At 39.8% G+C, this 26174-nt stretch overlaps 2 protein-coding genes and 1 pseudogene across 3 annotated transcripts in view; all 3 read right to left on the bottom strand.

The window, feature by feature from the left end:
- Window positions 1-359: 359 nt before the first annotated feature.
- On the bottom strand, window positions 360-5788 carry rbm4.1 (RNA binding motif protein 4.1). Its single transcript, XM_026353214.1, has 3 exons — window positions 5656-5788; window positions 4098-4521; window positions 360-2150 (listed from the first exon to the last, which is right to left on the bottom strand). The coding sequence occupies exons 2-3, from the start codon at window positions 4501-4503 to the stop codon at window positions 1291-1293; spliced, it is 1266 nt and encodes a 421-aa protein (XP_026208999.1). The 5' UTR covers window positions 4504-4521; window positions 5656-5788; the 3' UTR covers window positions 360-1290.
- Window positions 5789-6871: 1083 nt separating this feature from the next.
- LOC113157710 lies at window positions 6872-11347 on the bottom strand (annotated as a pseudogene).
- A 698-nt stretch (window positions 11348-12045) lies between these two features.
- map4k2 (mitogen-activated protein kinase kinase kinase kinase 2) overlaps window positions 12046-26174 on the bottom strand; it is a 32933-nt gene continuing 18804 nt past the window's right edge. Inside the window, exons 14-32 of one of the 2 annotated variants that reach the window (XM_026352661.1) lie at window positions 22293-22351; window positions 22147-22196; window positions 20846-20884; window positions 20346-20379; window positions 19529-19685; window positions 19199-19371; window positions 18969-19010; window positions 18221-18305; window positions 17986-18065; window positions 17187-17247; window positions 16982-17105; window positions 16805-16863; window positions 16612-16715; window positions 15275-15452; window positions 15120-15188; window positions 14936-15022; window positions 14783-14853; window positions 14598-14653; window positions 12046-14066 (exon numbers count right to left, since the gene is read on the bottom strand). In XM_026352661.1, coding sequence (XP_026208446.1) covers window positions 13979-14066; window positions 14598-14653; window positions 14783-14853; window positions 14936-15022; window positions 15120-15188; window positions 15275-15452; window positions 16612-16715; window positions 16805-16863; window positions 16982-17105; window positions 17187-17247; window positions 17986-18065; window positions 18221-18305; window positions 18969-19010; window positions 19199-19371; window positions 19529-19685; window positions 20346-20379; window positions 20846-20884; window positions 22147-22196; window positions 22293-22351 — 1616 coding nt within the window. In that variant the 3' untranslated portion in view covers window positions 12046-13978. The remainder of the gene's footprint in view (window positions 14067-14597; window positions 14654-14782; window positions 14854-14935; window positions 15023-15119; window positions 15189-15274; window positions 15453-16611; window positions 16716-16804; window positions 16864-16981; window positions 17106-17186; window positions 17248-17985; window positions 18066-18220; window positions 18306-18968; window positions 19011-19198; window positions 19372-19528; window positions 19686-20345; window positions 20380-20845; window positions 20885-22146; window positions 22197-22292; window positions 22352-26174) is intronic. The other variant, XM_026352662.1, reaches the window with a different exon arrangement.

Raw genomic sequence — 26174 nt, forward strand, 5'->3', positions numbered from 1 at the left:
GATGGCAGCAGTTTTCTGTGATGTTATAGTTATACTCAATATTGGTTACAGCATTCTCCAGAATAAAAATATTCTTTCCAATATTCCCCAGCTTTGTATAATTTTAAATATGAAAATAGGTTATCTTCTTTTTCTTTCCTATTTGTCTCCCTGATCACATTGTTGGCACAGGATGTAATATACCCGAGTGCTTCTCCCTCTGCTCTTATATGTCACCTTATATGAATGTTTAACAAAGGTTGTCCTTTAAGTTGCCCTTTGAGAATGTATTTTCACAGAGCACCGATTCGTCTCAAATTTTAGACTGAGCAGATTTGAAGATAATAGTAAGAAACAAACAGCTGTTTTGATTTAAAATTTTAATAAAATTACAACAAATGTCAAAGATGTGAGGCCTCATTTTTGTCACAGCAATGAAATTCTATTTTAAGTAATGGGCCTTCTATCAAAAATGAAAAAAACAGAATTATCACAATGCATTTTGGTTAAAAAAAAAAAACTACTTAATTTCACAAAATGCATGATGTAATCAAATACAAAAGTGTAACAATTTTTGTGTGTGCAGATCAATTTTTTTTGTACAGATGTGACATCACACTCCACAAGTCATAGGTTAAACAATGTAGGTAGGAGGTGACACAGTATTCCAGTTTTTTTTGCCATTGCTTCACATACAGTATGCAGTGACAACGTGAACACAAAACGCTAAAATTTATATAGTAATACATTAGATACTGCTGAAAAAGAATGATCAAATTTAATTAACTCACCTTTAAAACATGCACCATTCTCTAATGTGTTTGTGAGAACTGATTTAATATAGTGTATGAACATTTAGCTACTTTCAGAGGAACACAAATTCAGTTCTTACAGTATCATGAATGGATGTTGACGAAGCTGTAAATAAATCCAGGATCTGCAGTTTCACACTAATGCTAATCCACAGCAGAACTGCGTCAATACCACAAGATGTATAAAGGACAAAGATGGTCAACTGAAATTGTTGTACTGCATTTTGGAGTAAAAACTGGAATGAAATCATAGCATAATGTGAACGTATTCAGCCATTCACACTGAAATTAATTGTTCACCATTCTGTGGTGAGCTTTACTGTAAATTTATTCTTACTACCCACATACATGACAGACATGAAACACGGCTGACTGTTGTCCCCGGTATTCTCATTCAGATTTACTGTGTACTAGTTATTTTGACTGACTGCAATGGCACGTAGGCTAATCTAGCTGCTAAATGTCAGTCAGTGCTCATCTGTCTGCATGGGACAAAAAATTAGTATGTGTATTGTGCCCGATCAGCGCCGGGATCCCGCGGATGCTCATAGGTAGAACTTCTTGGGAGGGCGGGCACTGGGGAAAGGCGCGAACGCTCGTATGCGTATCCATCTGCCTCGGCAGGGACTCTCCGAATCGGACTCCGGTCACGTGCATAGTATGTAGAGACTGGGGCTGGTGGAGGAGGGAGGGGAGGACAGTCATATGGGTCGAGGCTAGAGGGGGGCAGACGTTCCCTCATTATAGCTGAAGAGGAGGATGTTGATGGAGCAGGCAAGGGGACAGCACGACGTTCCTCAAAATAACTGCCTCCGTAAGAACTGGCCCTGTACTTCTCGTAGTAGTCCACGACCCCGTACGGATCCCTTTCCTCATAAGGCGACCGGCGCATCGGGTAGGCTGGTACCGCGCCATAGAGTGAACCGTTGCTCCTGTATGCTGCTTCACTGCCGTACATCCGACCCATGCTATGTTCAGCAACAGCACTTATGCCATAACCTGGGTGCGGCCCGTATCTCATTGCACTCTCGTAGCCTACACCCCTTCTGTACCCTGCAATGCTGCTGCTGTGACCAGAACCCCGGGAAAAACCATGTACAGAGGCATATCCGCCACCATAATCTGGCTCACCACTGAAGTCCGGATGATAACCCCTGTTGCGACCTCGCCCGCCAAACCTCGAGGCATCATATCCATCAGACTTTGGCTCTGAGCCGTTTCTGTGGTAGCCATTTTGGTCTAGAGGGCATTCTTTGGACCAGTGGCCTTCCTGCCCGCAACGATAACAACCCGATCTGTCCCCCATTCCCGGCGCAGTACGCAGGCGGCTAGTCGAAAGCTTCACGCTCATCAGTTTGCCTTAAAAAGAAAACACTGAATCAGGACTCATGCCTGCATTTATTTTAAATAATATGTTTGCCTGCCATACAAAGTCTCCTAATCCATGAGTCTGGCAAAAAAGCTGCATTATACTGCAAAAAAAGACTATAAGACATGATTTGTGATTTCGCAAAAAAAAAAAATTTCATGATTATTAAAGCTGAAATCCGTAACTTCACAGTTGTACCTCCACCACTAGCAAAAGGTCACTATAGTGATGTCGATACAGTGCTAACAAAAAGTAAGTGAACCGTTTGGAATTATCTGAACTCACCTGTAAATTTGTCTTAAAATATGTTCCAATCATTTATGAGCAAACACTAATGTAACTGCTAAAACACAAGCAACCATAATGTTGTATCATCCATCATGACTACGTCATTCACACAGTGTAGGTTGCAAAAGGTATTTGAACCTCCTATGCTAATGACATCGCTAAAGCTAATAAAAGACACTGGCAAACCATAGAGATGGACAGTCAAAAAAGGTTTCAGGCAACGTGAACCACACTTCACAAAAAAAGAGGTCAAAGAAAACTTATTGTTGAAGGTGATGATTTGCATAGAGCATTTCCAGCTTCATTACAACAACCACAAAGTTATCTGAAAAATCACTTCAAAGTTAGACCATGTTTCCATGGCAGTGTTACACCAAGGGGATCTCAACTACAGCTGATCCAGTCTTTTGCCATAATGAGATACATTTCAGGGAAGGTGCACAAAAGCTATTCTGTACCTATGGCAAAGATTTGACAGACACGTAAATCAAGCTTTGGCCTGAACTGTTAGGGAACAACACGCAGTACTGCATACTAGCATAAAACCATTAAACTAAAGGCGCATCATTTTTTGGGACTGCTTTGGCTAAACAGCGATTTTTACAAGATAATGTGGTTGTCCACCAGCTGAAGCTCAGCACGTGTTTAGTAATGCAGCTGGACAATGACCCTCAATGTCAAAGTAAACATACCAAAACGTGACTTCAAATGAAGAAAATCCTTTTGGAGTGACCGACTCAGAGCCCGGTCCTTAACACTATACACATACTGTGTTATAAACTTAAGAGAGCTGCACATAATATCCATGGCTTTGTTTACCCAGTGCTTGTGTAAGGTTACTGCTACCAAAGAAGCTTCAAAATGTTATAGCCCTTTTCCCTACCAGCAATGTGAATGTTTAATAATGCACGAAAGGTTTTGTTAATTTGCTAAAACACATAACCAGGCAATTCCAAAGGGTTCACATACTTTTTCTAGTCAGTATTTTAATAACGACAATGATGTAGGAGCTTGTGAATGGTTGCAAATAAGCTTGCTACCTGAGATAAGTCGATAAAATTAAATAGCTAAATTATCAATAAAGTCTGTGTAGCCACGAAAGCCCGTTGAACGTAAATCACATCATCTGCCGGTGTTGCCAAGTGTTCATACAGACCGCGCACATGCAGCACAAAATTTATGACCGTGGTGACAAACGTGAACACGTATGTGCACAGACAAAATAAAGTTTACACATATTGTGCGTGGGTCATTCTGGGACTCTGCAGTTGAATTTGACTAATTGAAACAAGCAAAGATATTAAAGGTTATTCATTATGTTCTGTATTCAATTGACTGTTCTTGTATTAACATCCCGATTACGTGTGACCATACAAGTCAGTGATAATTTGCAGTAGGTCCTGCTTGTGTTCACAACAATTCACCATACACATTGATCTCACCAATGGCATTACGGATACCAGCTTTAAAATAAGTATTCAGGGTACCTGCCTTTCTTCAGCTTACCATTAGCCCTTTGTGTTTCTTTTTTTTTTTTACTCACCTGAGGTGCACCCATAAACACCCTTCAATTCACAGGAACAGAAATATTTTTGATAATATATCGTTAATACAAGTAAACTCCCTATAAGCCCAGCCCAGGAGTTCACCTTTAAAAGCCGTGTTGTCTAACTGATTAATGGCCTCCATGGCGTCCTCCATTCGCTCCATGTGAACAAAAGCATAGTTTTTTACTATATCGCACTCTAACACGGTGCCGAACTCTTCAAACTTAGCCCTCAGCTCCTGGTTGGTACAGGCAATGTTGCCAACATGAAGTTTAGTGGATCCTCTTGACTTGCCACGGCTCAATTCTACATTCATGGGCTGGCCGTTTAGCTCGTAATGGTGAAGGTTGCGGATGGCTTCTTCTGCCTCCGTTTTGTCATCCATGTGCACAAAGCCAAAGTTTTTGACAATAGTGCATTCTGAAATTTTGCCATACTGCGAGAAGAGTGAGCGAAGTTCATCAGATGTGGTGTCTGGTGACAGGTTCCCGATGAATATTTTCACCATTGTTGAGTTACGACGTCACTAAGGAAGGAGAAGAAATTAATATTATTGATACCATAATTCTACTGACTATTAAAACTTTAAATGCACTTAACTTAAATCTTAATTAGTCTTACTTTGGATTTATCCTGCTATTTACATGCATTCAAAAGATGGTTCTGCAACTTGTACTGAGACAACTGAGCAGCGAGCAGGTGGAGGAAACCATAATGTACTACATGATGAAAGCTGCTAACAAGAAATGATTACTAGACTATCACCTAAACACTGACAATAGCCAAAGTTCTTATGATATCAATATCATCAACTCTTAAACTTTAATCAAAGTTTTAATGAGTACAGGATAGTGTCATATATAAGACATCTTTATTATAGATAGCCACTGGCAGTACTGATTCTTGTGAGGAAAAATAACCCTTTTCAGTTTTTATACACATTTTGGCACCATGTGTAGGCACAAGGTGGAAAAATATTAGCATTTGAGCCTCTTCTTCAGACTGAAAGAAGTCCAGTTGTTGTTCAACCTGTACTCTGAGGTTGTTACTGTGCCACTATAGGACGCTCTGCTCCCTCATTTCTATCAGTCCGAGGAGTGCAATACTGAGAAATCAGTTTATTACATAAGTTGTAGTAGGTTCACAGGCTAGAACATATCCCGAAGAAAACCGTTTGTAACTTTAACTGGAGTTGGGCTTTTACACTATTTACGTTGGACGATCGATCTTCTTTATCGACAGCTATGAAAACACTGCAACGTGACAAAGACACGTAAATAACGCACGCCCCTCACTCGCCATTTTTCTCCATTCACAGCGCGACCTATGCATCGTGCCCCTGCAACATAATGTTACTTTCGTTTGCAGCAGGGGTTAAAAAGTAACGTTAACCAGCTTGATCGACTTGTCTAAATGGTGGCATGAAATACTATTCTAGTCGGTAACTTAGTTACATAACACCCCCCTCGCTTTTAATCTGTTAACTAAACACGTTGCACACCAATAGCATATTTGAGTTAGCATAGCGTATCCGTAAATTACACAGAAACCATCCATGTCTGTTGACGTTGTAATTTATTTCACTAACTACGGCACACTGGCATATTCTGAATACCACGATAACTGGGCTCCATTAATTTTGAGGTTACTGAATTCGTACCTTTTACAGTTGCAGTCTGCGTCTCGACCCTCGGAGAATGAAATGGCGACTGCTTCCTCACCGACTGACGTTACACCAGCAGCTCGTGACCAAACAGAGAAGGATGCAGCTAACGTTAGCACTCAGTGCTAACGTTAGCTGCTAGCGCCCAACACCAGCTGTGCCACTGAGAAGAGTGAACCAAACACACGGCTAGGACATCAATTATAATGCAATCAGCTGTTCTCTTACTGGAGAAATAAAACAAGTCACTATAGTGGATAGAAACAATATTCTATTATTATCTTCTGCATACGCATCTCAATTTGCGCAGCTAGGATAAACACCGCATACAGTATTTGCAAGTTAAGGTAAAAAGAAACTTTGAACAACCTCTTCTTTCATTAAAATAACTTCGCTCAGCATCTTAACTGTTAAGATCAGATTTAAGTATCAGGGAAATAACTGGATGAATAAAAAATTAAACATTTTAATCAAAAGTCAATCAGACCAAAGAGCACACTTCTACTGGTCTCATGTGTTTTCCTTGTGTTTTCTCCTACTCAGTGTCCTCACTAGCCGTTTCTGTCTCACCAAGGCCTGATTCAGTCTCTGATCTGTTGAGATGTGTCTTAGAAAGCATGGATGTCAGGTGCAGTGCCTGGATGGTCACTCTAAGCTTCTACTCTGCAGAACTGTTGGTCTTCTTTTCAATGTGAGCCATCTGGGTGGTGTTTGCAACTGCAGGTGAAGAAACTTTCAAAGTTCTCGAAGTCTTCTGGAAAGATTTACCATCATATCACATATAGTTTCCCTTTCCTTAGATGAGCGCTTGGATCACTACAGTAGCTGATTAGGGCTATTTGCTCCTCAGCAGAGCATCATCAGTGCTCTCCATTGAATGCAAAAGGCGAGAAACTCCACCAACAAACTTAGTCAAGACACAAACTAACAGAGGCAGTAGCTCCTTTGAGGACTCTAAAATCTGAAACATGTTATACTTTCACCTTTTTTTTTTTCTTTTTTTATTCAAACCATGTAGAAAATAGTAGAAATCAAATTTTAAAAAAAGTATCCAAATCTTTGACTTGTAACATGTATTAAGACAAAAAAAAAAGTAATATAATAAAAGTAATATTGCGACTTTACCCAATACTTGAATACAATTTCCATCATGAAGACCCAATAAGGTTTACATCATATATGTCTGGAACAAAGAACTGAAAAATGTCACACATAAAAAGAATTTTAGCTTTACTAAACATTATTCAATTGACTTTTATTTTATGCTGGTAGTTTTACAGCTAGTATGAAAAAATACAAACATCAAATCCGTTTATATGCAACACAAACAAAGGCACATTCAACAAAGTGCCTCACGACAAAGCCCTGAGTCCTGCCTCACAGGTCTTTATCTGCTACATGCACACATAAAAAACATCCATCCCAAACTACATGACAGGTTAATTTGTTGTTAGATGTAGGCAAAATATGTAACATTAACTTCTTTTTTTTGTTGTTGTTGCACAATGCATGATGTTTGGCATCACCCAAAGACTGTTTTGACAGTATTTTGACTTCAGATCAACAAGTACAAACTTATCCAAGTAATATTTTAACACATTTAAAGTTGGAATTTAAAAATGTCCGGAATGTTTTAGATTTGCTCAATATGTGATTCTGTATCCCAACTGATTACTCGGCCACATCAGCTGCATAGATATGGATTCACTTCTCCATGGACGTGTTTGAATCACTGTGTCCATTCATGTGCTTCAGAGGGCTCTGATTTCACCCAACACTAGACAGCTTAATGTCTAGTGACACTACACTTTCAAGGATAAATAAAAGTACTGGTTTTAGCTGTCACTAAACATACCTGAAAACCTGTTGACCTCCACAGGATATTGTTGGACATCAGTGGTAGTTTTTTTTAAAAATAATCTTTTAATCAAACATCTTTCTCAGGATCCATATAACCGAGTCATCTCAAATGTGTGCAGGGTAACCAGATAAGGCTCCTCTGTGCAACAACCAAATGCATGAATGAACCCACATCAACATTTAAAAAATGAAAAGATACATGTTTATACATGAAGGAAACAAGAACTCTTGAGGTGGATATAGAATTGATGCAATGGATTAACAGAAGACCCCTAGTTACCTACAGAACAGGTTTTGATTAATAGGTCAGGTGGATTCCATTCATTCATATTGCCTCCATAAAAGCTTGACACTTCAGGCCACATCAAGCTTTTATTCTCCATAGTAGCCCATTTGTTGCCTTCACCCTCAAAAAACAGTCAACTCTGCAGTCCCTATTGTGTCTCTACATTTGACGAGGCACACAGCAGCTATGCACGAAGCCATCATAAGAGGGTGTTAAGACTGAAGAATAAACTTTCTTCAAGCTTTCTTCAAAATGACAAACAGAAATACTATTAACGTGGTGAATTTACCAAGTTACTTAGTGTGAGGAAGAAGCCCAAGTAAGGAAAGATAAAGGCATGGCTAAAAACTGAGCTGAAAACCTGCAGAGCAAATAGGAAAACTGTTTTACAATAAATGTCAAACAGTGCATTTTAGTAATCATCCTTTATGAAAACATGGTATGTGGATGTGAGTGAAAGAATGATTTGTCTGTGGGCAGCTGCCTGGAAAGTACCGACACGATTTCCAATGTGAATCTCCACATCTTGTGTGTCTTGCTGAGTACTGTGCAGGCTGATGGAATCATGAAGCTTGAAGAAAAGACAGCAAAGGAAAAGTTCTGCAGTTCAATAACACACCTAGAAAGAGAGCAAAGCAATCCTTTTTCAGAAATAGGGCTTAATCCCCATCATCCTCAGCTTCAAAGGATTCAGTACCTTAAACTTTCGAGATCCCAGTGGCCCACTCAAGGGATCTAATAAACTGTAATACTTTTTTACCGTGTTGCTCACCTTGGCAGCATAGTTTTAGTAAGGCGCATAGCGTGGAACATAATGATCCTTGGCTCGTGGAACAGCGTAAGAGCTCCTGGACGGTGACACCGGTGACAGTCGAGTTCGCTCGTACACGTAGCTCGTTGAGGAGACCGGTACTCGTCTGATTGGGCTGCGGTCTCGTGCATAGTATGCAGCAGCTGTGGCAGCAGACGAAGGTGGAACCAGTGGCCGACGGTCGTAGGGATCTATGCTGGAGGAAAGCTTTAAAAGGGAGGAAGGAGGAGGTGGGGGAGGAGGGAGATAGGACATACGACGATCTTCGAAATAGCTCGAGCCATAAGGGCGAGCTCTGTATTTCTCATAATATTCAAGACTGCTATAGAGACGGTCATGATCGTAAGCTGATGACCTCTCTGCATAGGATCCCGCTGACCTGCTTGTGTACCGAGCCGCCCCGAGCTCAGAGCTATAGCCACCAAGCCTACGAGGGGGAGGTGGTAGCCCACCTACATAACTGGCCTGACTATATGCAGAGCCACTCATGTAATCAGCTGCTGAAGTTGGGACCATCCCATAGCTGCCCCTGCCATAACCTAGGGGACCGTGGGGGGGGGGCCCGGCCACTGCGACCTCTGCCCTCACCGTGGCTACCGTTCCGACCGACTGGACAGTCTTTCGACCAGTGACCATGCTTCCCGCAGACATAGCAGCCAGTATGATCTCCCATTCCTGGGGCAGTGCGAAGCCGACTGGTGGACAGCTGTACGCTCATCAGCTTGCCTTTTAAGGAGAGAGAAGACACGCATGAGACCGTGGGGTTCTGACATCAAAAGGCTCTTACCGACTATAAGATACGTTAAATGCATTTGACCGACCAACACAGAGCCAAGCGGAAAAACTTTCAGTGCCAGGTGTTGGTGATTTTTTTGCCGGTGCCTATTCAGATACCACGCCACAGGGTTTAACAGACACTTCCAAATTTAAAAGTGATTACTCCCAGTCCACCTGGTCAATAAAGGTAAAGGTTATCCATTAATTTCCTCATATGAGCTAGTGGATTTTACGACGACAGAATCCAAATTCGTACCTACAGACAAGACTAACTTTTCCCAGCCCAAGAGTTCACCTTTGAAGGCTGTGTTGTCCAGCTTACTGATGGCATCCATGGCGTCCTCCACTCGCTCCATGTGAACAAAGGCATAGTCTTTCACTATGTCACATTCCACAACTGGGCCAAACTCCTCAAACTTGGCACGCAGAACATCACCTGTGACATCTTCGCCAAGGTTGCTGACATGTAGTTTGGTGGTGGACCTTGGCCTCCCTTTGCTCATCTCCACATTTATGTGCCAGCCATGCAACTGGTACTGGTGGAGGTTTTGAATGGCCTCCTCTGCTTCAGACATGTTATTCATGTGAACAAAACCATAGTTTTTGACAATGTCACACTCTGAGACTTTGCCATACTTCTCAAAGAGTTCACGCAGCTCCTCAGCTGTGGTATTGCAGGCAAGATTTCCAATAAAAATTTTCACCATGATGAAATTTTGAGTTTCCTAAAAGATACAGAAAAATGTCAACAATTATTGTATAACCACCAGACATTTTACAGCAAAGAGAAGTGTGGATTTATCCTAATCAATGAGTAATGACAAGACAGATTAAATTAATAAATACTAATACTATGGCTGCTGCCTAGATGGAAGTTATAATGTGCATTCAGATGTATTTCTCTATAGTGAAACAGAGATGGGCTTGTTATTAAGCCTACCCTCATTCATAAAATGGAATACCACAAACACTTACCCAGTTACATTCACATGGAGAGAAAACAGCTGCTCTAAAGGCCACATCTGAGTAAAGCTGAACACACCTATGTAAACAGTTTTAAAGCATCCTGAATATATCTTTAAAAAGAAGTATAATTTCTTGCAAGGTTGTGAGTAGATTAGAGAGTTTTTAGGTAACTTTTAGGTACGAGAGTGTGCCACGGGACTAAACCTCTGCTGGTGTGTTAGATGTACAATCTTACCATGAAATAGAATGCAGTATGGAAGTGAACCTGCACTAAAATGCATACGTTGCTCCCCAGACAGCGATACTAGCCAACTACTACTACTACTACTACTACTACTACTACTACTACTACTACAAGCAAAATGTAAACCTAGCAGATTTGGTTCAATTTCTGATTTGCTGACACATAAATTATATTGTTTTGGCTTCTGTAATTTCGCACGTAATGACATGGAGCACGCTGTTTTGATCCTGACATCATTCAGTCTGTGACGTTTGTCATTTGGGCATAAGCCTAACGTGAGCAAACAAGTCGTGCTAGCCAGCTAGCCAGCTAGCCTGCAAGCGAATGCAAACACTGTTCATTTGTTTCGTGTACTTACATTTATGAAAGGCTAACTAGTTTAATAAGTAGTGACTGTATCTGTATTGTAATGGCGTTCTAAAGTTTGGGTCAGTAAGTCTCATATCCTCAGGAAGCTACTAACTTAGCTATATTAGCTAGTTAGCCAACAACATTAACTAAAGTTGACCACTAGCTAGCGTTGGCCCGTTAATTCAGTCCATATCGTTACAGAAAACATACATAACATCACTACGACAATAGTCACATGTCGCCATCATCCTGAAATGTTGTTTCACAACAAAATTAAACTTTTAAAAGTTTCACCTCACCTATAACGCAACGTAGGCCTCGACATTAATGAATGAAAAGTGAAATGGCGATGCTTCATCAGTGCCACTGGCCGCCTCTTCAACTTCCTCATCCAGATTCATTAGCGCCACCTGCTGGATGGATGTCTGTTGCACTACTGTCTCTATTCTGAACTCGTGGTTTTGTTTTTGTTTTTGTTTTTGTTTTTGTTTTTTGTTTTTTGTTTTGTTTTTTTGCAGATTTCATTATTTTTAGACTTACTGTACTCACTGTACTATACCTACGCAGGTACTTTCACGTATCTGCGTGATAATGTCTTTCATTTTTTCCTGTATATTTGTAGAATGCTGGCAGCGTGTCAAGATGCATTAGGCAATACTCATGTCATAAATTATAGATCAAACGAAAACAACTGTGCTTTTTAACTTATTTGAACAACTGACAAACAAAACAGACGTTTACTATCAAAAGTTAGACTACATCCTTATGGTTTAAATAAGGGACATAACAGTGTTATCTGGGGGAAATACATTGGCATATTTGATGTATTACCTTCAAGAAAAATGTATCTATACAGTATATACAATAAAAAAAAATTAAATAACATTAATACCTAAAATAAATTTGCCAAAATGTCTTTGCTAACAAGATTATTTTGCTAACAAATCTGTAATAAATATATATATATATATATATATATATATATATATATATATATATATATATATATTATATGTTATATTAAGTATTTTGTGTCAATATAATAATTTTTCTATATTTGTGATATTTAAATGGAATGACAAAGGCTTGTAATTAAGCTGTAATCAACAGATTCTATTTATTCAGTTCGGAAATCAGAAATACAAATCATTATTTATTTATTTGATATCACATACAACAATTTTAGTATTCATATCAGTTTCCCCAACCAGGGCAACAACAACTGCTACTAAAATCTTTATTTTGTGTTTTACAATATCCCCACACTGCATACTGTATTGTTATATACATAACATTTAGACACATTAACAGAAAAATAAAAACATCTGAAAAACAAATATGCATATTTTGTCTGTCAAGTATCTCTCAGGGAAACGTAAGTGTTACTTCTACAGTTCCCTTTCCATAAATAACATAAATATCATAACACACACATAACTCATAAGACAACTCTAATGTAGTGGAATCTCTATGGCACCATGTAATAAAATGAACATTTAGCCTGTGTGAGCTTTATTGCCATTAGTGATGGAGGACACGCAGCTTTAATGTTTGACACACTTGGGTAACTGCAGTGGAACGACCCTTTAAATTTCTCTAGGCTCTCAACATGGCCACATGTATTGTAATTTATGCAAAGGAAGCACTTTCACAATCTTCAAAATACATTTAAATGTACTTGTCACAATCAGATGGTTTTAGATTTAAAACATTTGAAAAGTTAATTTGGTTACATGCACACTTAATATTCTGCATAACATTCAGCTGCCTTTTTAATCTAGCTTCATAATGTTGTTTAGGATTTCTTTCATTTCTCTTTCTTAAAACCCCAAATATGATATTGGGGGCTTGTTCATATTTTAACATGATAAAGTTAAATTTGACTATGTTGTTAAGCCTTCTTTTCTTTACATTCATTTATACTTTACAAGTCAAAAGTGGTGAATGATTCATCCTAAAAACATGGGGTTTTGAAAGATTTTTTTTAATCAATACACAATACAATTGTGGTAAATATGTCAGTATTGGCAGTTTGAGTAATAACCTTGTGGTAAAATTACTCATTCAGGTCATACAGTACATGAAGAATGTTATTAATAGATAAAGATTAGTCATGGATAAAAAAAAAAAAGATGGTTTATGATTTAGGAGCTTTTACTAGTTGGATAGTTGTTGTAGCATTTGTATTCATTTAATTGGAGTTTGATTATCTTAAACTACAAACTTTGCAGCCTGTATTATTTCCAGCTTCTATTTTCTATGAAACATTACCAGTTGCAGATAATTATGGTACCGCCAACGTGACATGAATGCAGCATTGCTATGTGGAAAGATTTTTCCCCAAAAGTAAACTCTATGGCGAAGTGGTGAAACCACAAGTTGAAATGCTTTGTGCTGCAGTACCACCATTCAAATGCTATAAAAAGTAGCCAACTCAACAGGGATTCTCTGAAAAAGACCTAAGCTCAATCACATTGTTTACTGTGTGTCTCTGTGGCAATTATGTGAGATTGTTTAGGGGAATATTTCTTTTTTATCATGTGGATTACTGACAGGAGTCTCAGCCTATCACACTATACTCACACTATAGTCTTTGCAGCTTGATCATTCCTTCTGTGCTCCTCTCAGGTGTCCTCTCATTTGACTAAATGTGGTGATTCCAACAGACCCAACGTTAACGTTACTCATTCAGAAGCTTATGTGTCATGTCATGGTACATCTGTGCCATCTTCATTAAAATGGCAGGAATGGAGCAGTCTTCTCTTTTGCAGCCACGCTGTGATTTAGGCTGGAAAGATTTGCGCTTTACACGAGACTCTTTGCTTGCCAAGAACTATCCTAGTCTTTTACGTGTGTTTGAACTTGAGCAGGCAACTGAATCCCATGGTTACATGTGTTGTTCACAGTAGGGACTTAGATAGTGGCATCTGGTGCTGTTGTGTGTTGTGTCATTTCCACCACACATGTATAGTAAACAAGTGTTTTTCTTTGCAGTGTGATGTTTGATGAAGTTGGGTCTTTTTTCTTAGTAGCTGCTTTCATGTCCAGTCAGGATGTACAGGTTGCTCAGTGCTGAAGGGTCACCTGTAGGCTTGCTCTGAAGGATGATGTCCCTGTACAGACAGGTGATCCAGAGACCATGGATCAAACACAACCAAAGAAATTCACAGCTGATACAAAGTCAAATATTTAGCTGAAATGACAGGTTGGTGTCTTCAAACACCCTTATGCCCATATGAACTCTGAAAGACTTTTTTAATGCTGAAACCACCTTCCCTGTTAATACAGGCCAAGAGTTAATCCTTGCATAAAACCCTTCCAATGAGTGGGATGGAGGCAAAATCCACAGTGCTTGTTCTTTGCACAAATATATTAAAATGTGTCTGAAGGCAATATGATGCTTCCACAGTCTGATTGCAAGTGCCTTTTAAAATTTCCCTTGTATGACAGAGTTTCCCTTGTCAAGTTACAATGAAATGAGGTTGCAGTTTTGGAAGATTTCCATGTGACTGATTTGGAAGCTTGAAACCTTGTATTGTCTATGCAAATACTTCTACCAACACTACTACTATTAATAGTAACATTACTACTAAAACTACCACTTGTACTGCTTTTACTACTATATTATTGGTATGACAATGTACCTGTTCGTTCCCAAAACTCTGAATACTCGACTCTCATCTGTAATTTCTTGTGTTACCTACAGATCAAGAAAGACAAATATCACATTCACCTTTTTATAGACATATTGTGAAAATATGAATTTGAATGAATGACAAACATATGATGTCAGCGGCTCAGTCTCAGCCTGACTTAGGCAGTAAATCACCTCATTTGAACGAAAACTCTTCCCTTTAAGACCGTGTTTCCAGAAAGCCAGCACACTGTCCTGTAAGCAGACTGTGAGAACATGTGATGTCACTCAACTGTCAGGAAGGACATCGACTCTCATTCACTGTATTTTTCAAGTGGTTGTTCCTACCTAGCGTTTCAATGGGGAAATCGAAGACTATTTCAGCAGCCAGCTCTTTGGATGGAAGTCCTTGGAGGTTCACAACCTTAACAGTTTCTATCCGATGTGGATCAAGATTGAGACAGAGTATGTTATGAGTCAGTGTGACCAACTGCAGAAGGATTTAGAGCATGTTGAAATAGAAGGAACTTACTTTCTACTGCAATGAGAACAGTGTCTCTGTCCAGCTGGGTCACCTGGTCTGCCCTGAGGGCTCCACTATCTGCAGATGCACAGTCAAAGGTGAGAGTTTAGTTTGACCTTTAGGAACTTCATAAACACCAGCAGAAACACAGAAGTGCATCATACCTGGTACTGAAGCAGGCGTGCCGTTCAGCTCTATAATATCAAACTTGAGCTGCTGGCTGGTGGGGGGTTTCTCCTTACTGCAGTATCTCACTCCAACACACAGCTGGGGAAACTCATCTGTCACCAACACGAGCAGCTCAAATATTGGCAGAGAGTCCGGTAGCCTTAATGCTATGTGCTGCATGACAAGCAGATGGTAACAGAATATAGATGGTCAGGTGACATGATGTTAACAATCAAGACTGATCTACATTTACATTTGAAGATAAAACCTGCTATGACATGGCAAGTGTTTTATTTTCACCTGGAATTCACCTGTCTGAATATTTACACTACATGCTATTAAAGCTATTAAAGTGCTTAAAGGAATTGAGATTTGAATTTCCACAGCAGGACCGAAGCCCTGGGAAGCAGAATAAGCCCAAAATAAAATAAACCCATGTGCTGTTTGTTTTGGGTTTTTTTTACATCTGTGTCCACTGTATCTGACCAGTCAGTAATGATCAGAGATGCAGGCTTCACCCAAATAGTTCCTGGACCTTCAGAAAGACCCTGCCTCCTCCTGTGAGGAGGCATTCCAGTGGTGGAAATTGACCTTATTTTCCTTTTCAGAATAATTCCTAAATCTAAATCTCTTATGTCTTCGTGTCTTCAGTGTGAAATGATGTGCAATTTTATTCTGACATTTTAATTCACAATACAAACAAACATTGTGCTGGACAATATGGCAGGTTGAAATCAAATATAAATAACAGGAATTCAATTTTTGTTTCTCAAACAAATAGAACCACCATTAAAAAAAAATACAAATAAATCAGTTCCATCATATCAAAGGTAACCTGAGTGTAAATCAGGTGTAGTTTAGAACTGCTCATTAGATACTTTGAAACACAGGCCCGAGCCATCAAACATATCAAGCTGACACATAAAGACAAAATGGTGATGTTTGCAAAGAGCAACAGATAACATTTATGGTAATTACTAGTAATAATGGTATAAATTAGCTTTTTCTACAAACTTTAGTTCTGTATGTATACATAATCCAGTTAAATGATCCTCCATATGGCTATCTAGCCATCTTTTCTATGAATACACTGCACACTTACAATTAATACACAAACCATACAAATGGTTCTAATCAAACCTGAAAATTAGCCAGGCTAAGACGAAGAGCTTTGTTTCCACGGTAACTTAGGTCAGACTTATTTAAACTTGCCTTCTGCTCAAACAAGAGTGAGTAAAGTGCTGTTTTAAAGGCAAAAACAATAAGGGGTGAACCTCTACACAAAGCATTTTATCCCACTGAATGATATGATTTGCAACCCATTCGTACAAACCTTTAGATGCATGAACTTCTGCAGAGGCTCATACCATAATAGTAGAACCAGCCCAGATGGAACCGCCCCACACAGAAATGTACTGTCTGTGTATGGATTTCTTGCTGAGAGAAAGAACAAAATAAAATGCAGAGCCTGTGGTTATGACTGAAAAGAGAGGGCAAATGTGTAGAGTTCATTCTATATCACTTACCTACACTACATCTCCTACAGCCTTTGGTGTCGGGAATCTTCACACATATGGCAAACTTCCTGTGGGTCAAGAGACACTAGTCAGATCAGCAAGAACACCTTTAATTAAACTCTCCAGACTAGAGCATGTTGGTGCCACCCAGTGTTCAAGTCAACAACAACACCTGTGCCCTTCTACCTGTGGCTGATTCTCTCAGTGAAGCGGTTGGTGCCGAGTGACAGACTGCTGTGTTTCTTCTGCACATGTCCTCTTTGTTCAAACAGAGCCGTCAGACTGTGGGAACAAAGCTGCGACGACTTCCCTGCAGGATGGAGACATTGTTAGAGCAACACATAGTATTTTGTGATGACTGACAAAGTGATCGTTTGAAGGGATTTGTTACCTGACACGGACATCAGCACGTTGTTCATTACATACAGCCATGTACAGCGCTGAGGGAGCAGCTGCAGGAAGAAAGAAAAGACAATCAGTCGGACTTTTACTGTGTGATGCACACATACATACAGTACACATACACGTACACACACTACACACATACATATACCTTGAAACCTCAGTGGGTTTTAAAACATGTCTAACCCTTTGGGCCTCTAATCCTAAAGTAAAGGGCCAAGACATCCTTCCCACAAGACATTTCCCTAAGCTCTTCCTGGGTGATCTCAATCTATTTCCAAGTGTTGCTTTAATTTGAGTCTTTATTTCTTTCTCAGACCAAACTGAGCTAAAATATCTCATCTTCTCTCTACAGGTGCCCCCACTGCTCATTTTGTATTCTTTTCTGATTATTTTTCTTTTTCTCTTGTTTAAAGGGTAACAACTTAAGCAAACAGAGAATTCTAAAGGTCTGAGCTCAGACATTCTTTGAAGGAAACTGATTTCAAATGCCAAAGCTCATGATCATGATGGAAGGAACATGCTGACGTTTTTCTTTCAGCTCCCTCGTCACCATTACATTATGATGATCAACAATGAAACCAGGCCACTGGTCCACCTGTGAATCTCATGGTCCATCTTGCATTTATTCATGTATGTATTATGTATGATACCCTAAAGACCCTGGAACCCTATAGAGCATTCAGACCAAACACAGCCTTCATTTAATAAATGCAAGGGTCAACATCTGCAGTAGCTGATGCATTACCTTTATGGACGTTAAATACATGGACCAGTCCCTTTCTTACCTTCTCTAGTGTATCTTCATGAAGTTCATTAAGGTTCAGTGTGTAGATGCCCTCCTCTGCCCCTAGTATAAGGTGCTGATCTAAAGCAGAAAGGTGTGTGTTTAAGGTAAAATACAGTAAATGAAAATGCTTTACTGGATCATAAGACAAATAAAAGATCTTAACATACATGATGGTGACATTGGTTAGAAGAAAAAGAGGCAGTTAGAGTCAGTTAAGAGAACTATTGTGTTACCTCTTGTCTTGGGCAAAATCCAGGTGACAGCACAGTGGATTTTCAGAGGACAACCATTGAAGACTTTTGAGAAGCAGGCACCCATCTACAGAAATGCATTCCAACACAAAACAGCATGATTATTGTAATAATAACTTTATGTGTAGTATTTAAAGGCTCAGAAGGCTACTTGGCGTGTTCACGACTCCCAGGTACCAGCAAGCTGTAAGTGGATGTTGTCGAGGGGAGGTTTCCAAAGATACCAAAGATACTAGGTTTTAGAAAAAGTTCCATAAAATGTTGCACCAGACATTCAAAAACCTTTTTATCTGAACTGAACCATTCAAAATGTAAGTATAATTTTTACTTTTTAAAATATCTTAGTTATCAAAATAACTAAGAAATGCAGGACATGTCAATTTAAAAAAATAAAAAACCTGCCCTCCCTGAATGTGGGTGTCCAGTTTGGCAGATAGGTAAAGACTTTAAAACTGAAACATACATAAGAAAAGATATATAAATCAGCACATTTGAAAAGTGCGGTGGAAAGTGGAAAGTGTGCCATGATGTACGAAAGACTAGCCTATTAGTGCAATGCTAATATGTAATGGAATTCCTCATTAACACTCTAATGGAGATTAACATCGGTAGTGATGTTACACAGTAGTGCGGGCTAAGTGCAGTTTGTGTAATGCCATGCAAATAAGCTCTTGTTGTTAGTCATTAGAGCATTGCCATTGGTCAACTTTTAGTTAGGTTTCACACTTACATGGACATGAGGGGTAGGAGGAAGTCCATGACAGTCAGCCCTCTAGAAATGTCAAAGGTAACACACACAAAAAACCACAAAGGGGAGGATAAAAACAGTAAATCAGATGCATTACAAACGAATCTTCTTTGGTTGCATCACTTTTCATCGTACACACAGACAGACTAGTGCCTTAGGAAGTTATTAGGTTAGCGAATCACACAAGATACAGATATTTGGTTGGAACTCACAGAGTCCTCAGTGTTTTTCCTCAGTGTGCTCCATTCAGGGGACAGTGGCATGTCTCTTTTCTGAGAGGATGCAGGTGTAACCTTTCTCCTGTCTGCTGCTGCAGCATCCCCCACAGGCAGACATGGATCACAGCGCTGTCTGATGTCCTGTGTGGCTGAGCATCTGGCTAAGACTTATGAAAGGAAAAAAGAAAAATAAGAGGGGCACAGGAAGTACTCTTTGTTGGATTCAGTCTGCATTTGTTCTGCTTAGAAGAAGTCGAACAAACGCTCGTTCAGTTACAAACAAAGCAGGAACTAGAACACGCGCTGGAGCGGTAAGTGTAGCACCTGTAGTGGAGGTGGAGTCAGAAGAGATGGCGGCGTCTGGACCCAGTGTACAGCTCGGTCTTAGTGTCAGATCTCTTTCCTCTGTGTTGGGAGTTAAAGACCTAAAGGGTGGCAGGGAAGCTGTGGAGGGACTAAATAAGCCGCCTTTCCTACCTCCCTGAAACACAAGAGAACAACAGGTCAAGTTTCACTCACTGTCACTGAAGTCAGAGGGGGGCAAAATCCAGAGTCCTGTGCAGAAATATATTGTGTATGTCAAAGATAAATGAGGCTTTATTGGATGTTATTGAATCCAGTAGATATCTTCTAAAGTTCAAGGCTTTTTGTAGAAAAAGGGGGAATTCTGCACTAAACCAGATCAACTTATTGTGACTAATTGGGAAGGTTGAAGCCTGAGGATTTTGGCCACGATCACTTACATAAAGTTCTTCAAGGTCTGTGTGAACATGTGAAACTTATCCTTCAACACAGCCTTCAACAACTGGCCATTTACAAGTTTGACTGGCATACTGGGTGGAACAAATCTGCGAGTGTGACACACAGGGTAAAGCTGATGCCTACACCTATAGCTTTTGTAGCAATATACATACATTTTAAGTTCAGAGAATGGCACAGACATGCTCTGACCACAGTGACCAGCATTTACACTTGTTAGCCTGCTATAGTTGAATTTTTAGATAAAATAGCTTTTTTGCCGTATCTATGATTTCTTTGGTTTTTATTTTTCACATGTATACATATTTAGGCCTAGGAGAAAATATACAAATAAATGTGTAAATGGAACACATCACTTCACAGTTGAATAGTTACCACTTACATCAGTAGATGGTGCCCTCCTAATGGTTAAACTCCTGAAAGACAAAGCAGCAACAACATCCTGATCAGGCTGTGAAAATCTAAGAGTCAAGTTATCTGCTAAGATCTAAACCAAGCCACATCGTCATGACAACAAGCTGAACAACAAAGGCAGATGCTGAAGATGCCGACGGCGGAGTAACAGCAGCACATGAACACAGATCTTGGGGGAAACACCACAAAAATAAGCAGACAAAGAAAAACTACACCCAAAAAAGCTAAGAACCAGAGGGTTTGTGCTGAGTCAGAGCCACACCCAGCTGATGAAGAAGTACAGGACTTTAAGGTTTGGAGATGGGATTAGTGGAGAGTAAACACAAACCCACTGATTATGTGAAAGACGCTGGCATTAGCTGATATTCACACACAAAAAAAAATCATCACAAGCAGCTTATTTCAGGTGAATTCATGTCGGGGGGACACTGCTGTTAGGAGAGGCTGGAGGTGACGGGCGTGGCCTACCTCAGCTGCAGAGCTTGCTCCACACATTCCAACAGGCTCCTGCAACAGGAAGACCTGGTGTTTATCTGACTACGGGCCTGAATGGCCCATAACAATGTGAGGGAAGGAACCAGAGGTCGACTCCTATACACTCAAGCAAACTCACATTTCATTTCCATTAGTAGTAATAACAATGTATTATTTATCACATCATAGTCTTTACTTTTTAAAATTAGCTCAGTAATTAAGCGTTATCTTATCTTAACCACCTTGTGAGTACATGAAGTGGTTAAAATCAGCTCCACTCCCAGTTGTGCCGGTTTAGTTTCACTAGGTTGTATGCTAACAGAGTTATTGATCAGTATTTCTTATTGAATACTACACATTTTCTATGCTTTGGGTTTTTTTATCCAAAAACTATGGACTGAACCTTTACATTGACCAGATATAATCATCTCAGAGGAGTTCTTTTACTAGATAAGAACAGTTTAACTGGTACTTCTACTTGTAGTGAAGTACTTTTTGGGCAAGTTTGTTTTAACTCATTAGTGAGTTTGTGTCTGAGTGGTAACCATTGGAACTGGTTTGTTTCCAACCTGTTGATCAGCCGACAGCTACGGTTTCTTACCCACTTGACTTTGTTGCCACAGCATCACCATGTGCCCAGATGACAGTGATGACTTTGGTGAGTACAGTGTTATCATAACTGGAACAAAGTGTAGCTAAAACCACATCAAGACTATAAATATTGCCAGCAGCATGCTTTTTACTCTACAGCAGTATTATTGTTGCTACTGTTACTCATACCCCTACAGTTACTCCTTTGTTTGTTACTGCTTTTAATAAGACATAAATATTGCAACAATCAGTCCACTGAATAAGTCAAACTACAAAGGCTTCATGCTGGTAGCACAGAGATCTGAGAAACATTCTGAGGCTTTATTATCCACACTCATCGTGTCATTAAAGACACACTCCCTGATTGTGTTACAGGGTCCAACAATGCCCCCAAAGCCCTAAAAGGCTGTAAAATGCTGAATACAATATTCCTGTTAAAGATGAAAAAAAAGACTTAAGAAGTCTTAAGAGTATATTATTGTTATAATTCAAGTAATACAACATAAAAGAGTAATAATATGAAGAGAACACATTTCACATGACATTGTTGGATTTGTGGGCATTGCTGGACACTATTGAAAATTATAATGGAATTTTAAGGATCATTTTTCCCTTTGCCCTCAGGTTAATTTCTGATCACTTAGAGAGGCATACTGACAGCTGTGAGGATTATAGTAAAAGAGTGAAGAAGAAAATAGTCTTACGGTGAGCTCTCTTCATCTCCTGACAGACTCCAGTCATCATCGTAAGAGCCCTGTTGAAACAAAAGCCTTTGGTCATACTCATGTATGCAGTATAAATGTAAACAGCAGTAAGTCATCAGTACTATCTTGTAGAAAAAGTACTTTACCAAATCAGGATAAGGCTCTGTGACTTTCCTCCGCGGAGGCCCAAACTTTACTTGGTCAACTGCAAACAAAACGTGAGAACAATGAAATGAGCAGTGCAGCACAGAACTGTGGGTTTGTTCAAAATGAGAAATAAAAGGCAGTGTGTCCTCACACATTACTGTGTTCTTGTTCTTTCAATTTCTATTTGTCGTCTGTCCCAATAATGACTGCAGTCCAGGAAGGCCAACCAGATCTCTTAAGTGTCCTCCCTAGTGAATTTGATGTTAGTGTCCACTGAGCTAATGTGGTCTGTTACATCCTTCACAACCAGATCAGTCAGTAGGTCAAATCAGTAATTGTATTTTTAAAAGCTAATAATTGCTGATCAATGTTAAAGCCTGAGACATACAATATGTAACTACATCTAGTCCTAGCATGGGATTAAAAATCTATTCATTCCAACCCTCTTCTCTACTTGCACTAGCACTACCACACCGGGTTTTAGCATTCACTACGATAGTGATAGGGGATAGTAAGCCACAGTTCTGTCTGTCTGTCTTCAACTGCATCTCTGCCTCCTGCTAATCCTGCATCCAGCCACTAGATGTCCCCGTCTGCCCTCCATTTCCCTGGCTCACCTGTGACCTGAACCCCCAGCATTTTCCCATTTATCTCACATTCTATTTGTCACATTTTGCCATTGAGGCACCTAATCTAATTCAACCCCAACCACAGATTGCTTCCAGTTGTGTGTGTAACGCTATGGGATGTTCAAGCATTTTAATAATCTCAGGTGTCACTTCTAAGTGACTGAACACACCCGATCCAGATAATCAGCAGTAGGTATGGCAGAGACATCTGGAAAACAAGCAGACTGGCGGCCCTCGAGGAGTAGAATGTGCCATCCCTGTTTTAGAAGATTTGGACGCTCTGGTAACTTAGGTGACTTAAGTTAAGGAAGTGTGCCATCGTGTAACCATAGAGAACCTGAGCTACTGGCTGTTACTTTGACTTTAAAGCAGGATGGGGGATGGGGGTTGAGGAAACTACTGAACCAGAAAGCAGAAGTAGCTGTCTGGTCTCAGCTCAGTTAGCTCTCATGGTGTTGCTGAATTCCTGCATAGAGTATGGAACCTCCATCATCATCTTACAGTTTATAACTCAATATGAACAGAAGTTAAATAAAGGTTTAGAAAACTAATCTTTTGAATTAACCCACATAGCAAAGATGATTTTATTTTAATTGTGTTTTGACCTACATACTACCAGCTACATATTTTGGATTTTTCCACCTTCCCAGCAGTCGGTTGTTTCACTACAGTATGAAGATCAACCTGCAGAGACTTGAAACTTGCCTGCAACAAAAATTCCATCACAGTAAGCAGGATTTTAGCCAGAGACCCACCTTACCACCTACCCAACCTTATAACTGGTGCTCTGTTATCTACATTGTGAGGTTGCTTTGTTGCAATGCCATTTCAGTGTTTACTATTGCCCTCTGTAAACTATGAGCTTCCTTATCTCATCTACTTTGTCACGTTTGTTAGACTATTCTGTCTTCTCTCTCCACTATCTTTTCATAAAGTAAGAGTTCATATAATACAGTGAAAGAATCATTTAGTCTGTCAGTTGGTCAACTGATCATTCCTCCATTTTAGCCTACAGTCAAACAATTACTGAATAGACTTATAACATTCACAATTCCCAGAGGATACCACCCTATTTCTAAAAACTGGGGTGCTGTGTTAAATGTAAATAAAAACAAAACGCAAACATCCCAATCTTAACCCTTATACTGAGCAATATCTGAACATCTGATAGATCAGCTGGCATAATATTTGGTGATGACTTCAAAGTTTTTTAGATTGTTTTTGGCATTTTTAGATTAAGTGTGCCGATGTAAGAAGTAGACAGGAAACATGGGGAAAGAAAGAGGGTGTGACATGCAACAAAGGTCCCCAGAGATGTTGCGATGTGGCACCTGCTACAACCATTAAGCTACCAGTCACTCTGTGATGCCCCAACGAGACAGCTAATAATATTTCTATCAGCCTAAGCTGTACTTTCTGCAAATTAGCACTAGCCGTACGTGGAGCTGTAGCAAATGCCACCACATTAGCACTGAGTACAGCCTGACACAACTACTAGAATGGCTGTGGAGTCTTATTCATGTATTTAAACAAATACTGATACAGTACCTTGTTGTAGTGCTGATACAATACTTTTAATACCTTATTTTACATGTTTTTCTACAAAGATGCTATAATTTAACACTAGAATTGCTGCATTGTGGTTGTATGCCTCATTTAACGAGTGACATTATAGATCACACACAGGTCTGTCCAAACTCATAGTCTAATAAGCGTGATCTGGATGTAATGAAATTCCTTCCAGGCGTTTATGAGGCAGCATTGACGAGAATGGGACATACATGCAAATTGATAGTTCTGCCACATTTATAGGAATTCCCTTCAAATATCACTTTCACAAGAATTTAGTGACTGTGGCGACAGGTTTACAACCACCACTGACCTCACATGCTGCCTCCAGCAGGTGCTGCTGGAGGCAGGCATAGAGGCCTAAAAAGAATCCCGGCATAGAGGCCTAAAAAGAATCCCATACTCTCACAGGTTAAATGTCTAAACACAAAAAAAAAACAAAACTGCAATATCAGCCCAGCAGTACTAGCAGCAGTATAACCCTTCACTCCATATTGGCTAAATTAAAGTGTAGTGTTAAACGTGTTTGTGGCTTATGTGTTTGTGAGTAACACAATGTATAAAAGGAAGTTGAGGTAAACACTAGGTGTGATCCGGTACTGGGGTGCGAAAATTATTACAATACAACACTTGGGCCACACGAGAACACAAGAAGTCCCTTTGAAGCTCTGTAGTATGAAATCACTGTGGTCAGTGTATAGAAGTACCACTGTCTGTCACACACCAATGGCATGTTCTCAGTGCCATCCTCTGACGCAGCGTCCATCCCACATGTATGGACTGGTTACAGAACCAGGGCGACATCAAGCAGGCTGACTGAAAGGCTTTTGTCCTTGTTCACATTGTGGAGATTACAGCACAGAACTGAGGGTTGTGTTGGACAATGAAGCGACTGATCACCAAGTTCAACCAAAACATAGTATATTTAGACACGCATGCAGACAGGGACTGCAAATGCACTGGAGGATCAAGTGTACTTGTATATTCAGTGGCTCTCAAAATCGAAATGCACAATATTAAACAGCAATATACAATAATACAAAGAAGTGGGACATGAACATTGTTAGCCTAGCTTAATTCAATTCAATTCAATTTTATTTGTAGAGCGCTTTTTTACAATTGACATTGTCACAAAGCAGCTTTACACAACCAAAGAACAGTGCATGAACAGTGAATGTGTATTAATCATAATAACCAGATTGTCCCTGATGAGCAAGCCGAGGGCGACGGTTGAGTCGAGACCTCCGAGAAACTGCTTCCGACGTCCGCCGAGGACTTAGAATAAAGAAGCAGGGAGAAGACTGCCCAAAGTTTAACAAGAGTAAAGATCCTCCACCATGCTGGCAGCTCTGTGAGGTGCAGTGTTGCTTTAAGCTGACAGACTCACAATGATGCTGCTAACATGCTGATGCACAGACTGCAGTGAGCACCAGGGGGGTGTCTATGGCTCCAAGACTTTAGTTGGTCACTGGGCTAGACGTTGGGCCTTTTAATGTAGTATCCATATGTTTATCTCAAATATAATGTTCAACAATCCAATTGTATCCTAACCAACACCTCAGACAGACAAACAGAAACGTAAAAATTGCTACTTGTTGTTTTTCCCTCTGCCTTGAATCTGTAGCTACAGCACTAAGCAGCAGATGTAGTCACTTAGCACAGATTTTAGTTTTGGTCTCCGTA

This window comes from Anabas testudineus, chromosome 18 (genome assembly GCF_900324465.2).
Source record: "Anabas testudineus chromosome 18, fAnaTes1.2, whole genome shotgun sequence".
NCBI classification, from domain to species: Eukaryota; Metazoa; Chordata; class Actinopteri; order Anabantiformes; family Anabantidae; genus Anabas; species Anabas testudineus.